At 45.1% G+C, this 6000-nt stretch overlaps 1 protein-coding gene across 4 annotated transcripts in view; it reads left to right on the forward strand.

Annotated features, from left to right (window-relative positions):
- Positions 1–4916, forward strand: part of get4 (guided entry of tail-anchored proteins factor 4) — a 47114-nt gene extending 42198 nt beyond the window's left edge. For 2 of the 4 annotated variants that reach the window (XM_072481567.1, XM_072481569.1), the window contains exon 9: positions 3642–4916. In XM_072481567.1, the coding sequence (XP_072337668.1) occupies positions 3642–3733 (92 nt within the window). In that variant the 3' untranslated portion in view covers positions 3734–4916. Of the gene's footprint in view, positions 1–3621 lie in introns of all 4 variants that reach the window. The other 2 variants (XR_011935866.1, XM_072481568.1) reach the window with 2 other exon arrangements.
- The last annotated feature ends 1084 nt before the right edge of the window (positions 4917–6000 follow it).

The raw sequence follows: 6000 nt of genomic DNA on the forward strand, positions 1-6000 counted from the left end.
AGTCCTGTAAAGGGACGAGTTTAGAGGCGCTGGTGACGGCGCCGCTACCGATCTCACCTAAAAAGTTTACCACGAACCCGGTGGTGGCGGCAACATTGAATATCTGGGGACAGTGGAGGCGACAGAGAGGGGTGCGGGGAGCCCTGGTGGGGTCCCCAATCAGGAACAACCATAGGTTCGCCCCAGGAAGAATGGATGGAGGATTTCAGAGCTGGTTCCAGTTGGGAATTAGGAGGGTGGGAGATTTATTTATAGATGGGACTTTTGCGAGCTTGGGAGCATTGGAGGAAAAGTATAAGTTGCCCCGGGGAAATTTCTTGAGATATATGCAGGTGAGGGCATTTACTAGACAACAGGTGAGGGAATTTCCATTGCTCCCGACACAGGGGATACAGGACAGGGTGCTTTCAGGGGTGTGGGTCGGAGAGGGCAAGGTGTCAGAGATTTACCGAGAGATGAGGGAAGAGGGGGAGGAGTCGGTGGGCGAACTAAAAGGAAAGTGGGAAGAAGAACTAGGGGAGGAGATAGAGGAGGGTATGTGGGCTGATGCCCTAAGCAGGGTAAATTCCTCTTCCTCATGCGCCAGGCTTAGCTTGATTCAATTTAAGGTGCTACATAGAGCACACATAACGGGAGCAAGATTGAGCAGGTTCTTTGGAGTGGAGGACAAATGTGGGAGGTGTGGCGGGAGCCCGGCAAACCACGCACATATGTTTTGGGCATGCCCGGCACTGGAAGGGTATTGGAAGGGAGTGACGGGAGTGATTTCGCGGGTGGTGAAGGCCCGGGTCAAACCAGGCTGGGGGTTAGCTCTATTTGGAGTTGCGGAAGAGCCGGGAGTGCAGGAGGCGAAAGAGGCCGACGTTGTGGCCTTTGCGTCCCTAGTAGCCCGGCGCAGGATCCTACTCATGTGGAAGGAGGCGAAACCCCCCGGACTGGAGGCCTGGGTAAATGATATGGCGGGGTTCATTAAACTGGAGCAGATAAAGTTTGCCCTGAGAGGATCGGCTCAAGGGTTCACCAGGCGGTGGCAGCCATTTCTCGACTACCTAGGGGAACGTTAGAGGGAAGACAGATGACCAGCAGCAGCAACCCAGGGGGAGGGGGGGGGGGGGGGGGGGGGGGAGGGGGGGTTTAGTTTAGGTCAAAGATAAAGGGGTTTTGTTACTTGTGTATTGTTTAAAATTTCTGTATTGTTATTGTTGCGTTTGCTTTGTAAGAGGGGAAAAATTGTTGTTTGGGAAAAAAATTTCAATAAAACATTTATAAAAAAAAAAAAAGAATACAGAATCAAACTTGTTTCTTGTGGAGAAAAGGTGAAGGATGGCTGTGATCTAGTGTTTTAACATGAAGAACGGTGTGGTAAAATACTTGGTTGAAATGTTGCTGACGGTGTGACAGATTGCCCTAGTGTTCTCTGACTATGTTGTGGATTTAATGTCACCTATGGAATGATGGATTGTAACCTGGTGTGGTTTTTTGAATAGCAACCTCATAAAGTCTCAGAAACACTTTGGAACTTTATCTTGGAAATTTTGCTTTTTGTATTCATCAACTGCACAGAAGTAAGGTGGAGGGTAAGGTCATCATCTGTATAGATTGTACTTGTTCCAGAAGATGAATGTAATAGAAAAGAAAAAAAGTTTAATCTAAACATGTCGAATAGGCTTTTTGTTATTCCACCTGTCCCTGTTAACAGGGTAACAGTGCAACTTCTGCCAACTGATCAAGTATGATCAATGTTTCTTCCTGAATGTATATTTGTGCACTGTACTGCAGGATTCCTCTTCCAAGGCAGATATTTTGCCCTTCTTCTCAATCTCCTAACTCTTGCTCTGAGGACATGCACATTTACAGGCAGGATTTTGCTGGGGCAGTGGTGGCTCCACGGGGAGCCTGGGGCAACCCCATTGCAGCCATTTTGGGTAATCCCAACCAGAGTCTGTGGCAGTGAAGCAGCTAATAAGTTACCATTGTGGCTTCCGTCATTTTAAAGGAAAAGAGCTTACCTGCAAGAGCTGACACCCAATCAGAGGGCCGACAGCTGTCCAGTCCTCGCAATGCCTCAAGGAGCCAGCCAGGCCAGCACTTATGACAGGTGTGGGGGCTGGGATTCTCCGAAATCCCGGCCAAGTGTTGACGCTGGTGTCAACGGGCCTCCAGGCCCAGTCATTCTCCCCGTCCTCAGGGGCTAGAACGGCGTGGGAGTGCTGTGCGCTGCTCCGGCGTTGAAAGCCGGCCTGCTACGGCCGGCTTGGGTCCGCGCATGCGCGCCACGGCCGTCTCCACGCCAGGCCGCGGGCAACATGGTGGAGCCCTACAGGCGCGGAAAACATAGGCCCCCCCCCTCCCCCCTGGAATTAGCGCACCCGCTGATCGGTTGCCCCTGATTGCGGGCCTGACCACTGTGGAGCCCCCCCCCCCGGAGTCGGCTCCCACCGCCCCCCACCAGGATGGCCCCCGCAGCAAGAATGCCGAGGTCCTGCCGGGTAAGAACATACGCAAATGACGCCGGTGGGCACTCGGCCCATTGTGCGGGCAGAATTGCTGCGGGGGCCGCTTTCAACCACTGGCGCCACGCTGGCACGATTGCCGCCGATTCTCCGGTCGCCAGAGAATCAGCAGACCGGCGTCGGAGCGCCGTGACGGGATTTGCGCCCCCCCCCCCCGCCGATTCTCCGACCCAGCGCGGGCTTGGAGAATCACGGCCGTAGCATCGATTGCTGCCAGGCACTTGCGTAGGCTATGGATTTGTTGATGAGGGGACCCCCCGCTGGGCTTTGAGGGTCTCAATTGGCCTTTGGGCTAGAAGACTACTTTGCACCTCCCCCAGCGGTGATACAATTCCACAGCCAATGGCATGCCTCTCCCTCCACCGGTTTTTTGCTCAGCCTGCTCCTGAGGGCCCTGTAACATTTAGCACAAACATGTGGATGTAGAAAACAGAATGCCTTCATTGGTGGGAGAGCATAATTACAACATGGCAAATTTCAGTTTATTAGGAAGCACGGTGGCGCAGTGGTTAACGCTGCTGCTTCACGGCGCTGAGGACCCGGGTTCAATCCCGGCCCCGATCACTGACCATGTGGAGTTCGCACATTCTCACCGTGTTTGCGTGGGTTTCGCCCCCACAACCCAAAGGTGTGCAGGGTAGGTCGATTGGCCACGCTAAATTGCCCCTTAGTTGGAAAAATAAAATTATAAAAAGTAATTGTGGGCGCTGACATTATAGTGTTGATACTGGAAGTGCATCCTGTTATAAGACTTTTGATAGATTTTAGATGCATCTATTAATATAACAGTTGCTTTGCACTATATAAATTTGAAGCGGTTTTGCCCTTTATCCAAAGGGAATTAGAATTATCAAAAATTGAGGGCGGCACAGTGGTTAGCACTGCAGCCTCACGCCGCCGAGGTCCCAAGTTCGACCTCGGCTCTGGGTCACTGTCCATGTGGAGTTTGCACATTCTCCCCATGTTTGTGTGGGTTTCTCCCCCACAACCCACAGATTTGGCCACACTAAATTGCCCCTTAATTTAAAAAAATTTTTTTTTAAAGAATTATCAAAAATTAGAAACCAGATGAACTGCATTTTCTCTGCCAAGTATTGAACTTTTATAGTTTTCATATTCCCTTGACAGGAAACCTTTTGAACAGTCTGATGGGTGCAGGGGAGGAAGATGATGTGGATGTTGAAGGACCAGAAGATGTCAATCCAATTGATCTTGACTAAGAAGAAAATTAATTTTCGAACCTAAAGGTCTAAAGACAATATTCCACTGAGGTGTCTACAGAATGATCTGCTTATACAAGAAATAGAAACAGCTATACCATGAGACATTTTATATGACAGTTTCGCATCTGAGCATCTGCAAAGGGCTCTCTTTCCCTTTCTACAGAAGAAGATGCAAAGGATGTTTCCTATCACTGTCTCTATTGGAAATGCTGTATTATTTATGTTCAGTAGATATTTCATGATTTAAAGAACCGGTTCCAATTGGCCGTGTGTTGACTGATGTAATAAGTTTTGTCTTTTTAGATTATTTTACATAAGATTTATGTACTCTACAGCTTTGTACTAGGAACAGGTACAAATGGCACTACACATGGATGGTCTTGGCTGTATGATGTAAAACCGTTGCAACAGATGCTCAACATATAGCAAATTTTGCCAACAGGAGCCGAGACATTTCAAATTGCTAAAACTAGCTCTCGTTAACACGTCAGAGTGATTGTCAATAGGAACAAAAAAGCTGTAAGGATCAGCAGCACTTGATTTAACTTACACAATTGGTGTAGCTGTTGCACACCGATTACAAAGGATCATGCACAAAAATGGGCTTAATTATTTCTGAACCAATAAACAACATTAAAAAAGATTGTTGTCACCCTGACTTTATTTGAAGTGGTAAATTAATGTAAGTAAAATGCATACAGCTGCCACAAGAATGCTGTAAATATTTTGTTGGGGCTGATTTTGCATGTTAAAGATTTGCATGACGGAAATGTATGTACTTTTTAAGCATTGACATTTCAAGGGCTGGAACTTGTTCAAGAAAATTTGCACAATGACTTCTTAATCAGGAACTGGGTTTGTGTCATTGTGAAATGCAAGGATCTGATTTAATTGGAGCCGGTAACACACACAATTTAAAGCGATTGTACAGTTTGCTTTATAGATCTGGTAACTGTATCTAATTGTTTTTCCACTAGGCATTCTTTTAACTCATGGTCTATTAATTGTTCACAAAGGTTAAATCTAAAGGGGATTAAATGGCAGCCTTTTAAACAATGGAATAGATTTCCTATTCAATGATATTTTGTGCATAAGTTGGACTGTAGCTTTTTTTAATACTTGTATTTATCATTAAATATTTAGTCTCTTTGTTTGATATAAAGTCAGAACTTTCCTTCAAGGTGGAATGTTTACTTTTTTTAACTCTTTCATAACTACAGCTAAGTATTCATGTTTTCCGTGGTGTGTTGCACATGAAATAAGGATCTGTGAAGTTTCCAAGATCATTGCATTTAGTTTTTACTTTACATTAACCATCTGAAAACTCATTTGTTTCAAATGCATGAAGGAAAAGATTTTGTTAAAATGTATGACCAGTGTAGAATTAACACATCAGAGGCATTGCACGTCCAGCCTAGCTAGCTTCCACGGAAGCAATTTGTCTGTTGCTTCCATTCCCTCTTATTAAAAGGGATCTCGTGCAAGCATTACTGTGCCATCTAGATTTGTTCAGCAGAGGGCATTACCATTGTGAAAGTCAAAATTTTGAGACTTTTTAGAGAGTGGGTCCACTTCGTTTTCAAGGTGATCACATGCGTGCTTGATTTGGTATCAAGTGAAATCCAAAAGAGACTCGATGGAACAAAGTAAAAACCAACACTAAAGAATTCATTATCACCCATACTCTGGTCACTTTAATTTGAATAAATAAAAACATTTATCTGCTGGTGTTCATTTTCACTAGTATTTATACATTTACAATGAAATTGAATCATTAGCATCTCCAGGATTATACGTTGGTTCTGAAATCTTTGGGTATTGAACACTGAAAAACAAGGTTGACTTGTAAACAAGGTAAATGGAAAATAGTTTTTAAGCCAAAAATTATGGGGCCAACTTTTACACAAGTATACAAAGTAGATACATCTTTGAGCACACCTACTAATGTGAAAATTAACACAATCTTGCAACTGAGCCTGAATGATTGTAGCTTATATATATTTTTTTACCATATTGATTTCTCCATCAGAGCAAACCTGTGATTTAATATTTTTCTAAGAACCTGAATCCATTTGAAACTGCCAAACGCAGATGCTGCCTTCAAACTACTCTTAAAGGAAAAATGGCAGCTTGATCAATTTGTTAACTGAGCTTTGGACTGAATGTAGAATTATATAGCCTCGAAGGAGGCCATTTAGTTTATTCTGTGTCAGCTCTTTGAAAGCGCTATCCAATTCGTCCCACGCCCCTGTCATCATAGAATC

This window comes from Scyliorhinus torazame, chromosome 17, assembly GCF_047496885.1.
Source record: "Scyliorhinus torazame isolate Kashiwa2021f chromosome 17, sScyTor2.1, whole genome shotgun sequence".
Lineage (NCBI taxonomy): Eukaryota > Metazoa > Chordata > Chondrichthyes > Carcharhiniformes > Scyliorhinidae > Scyliorhinus > Scyliorhinus torazame.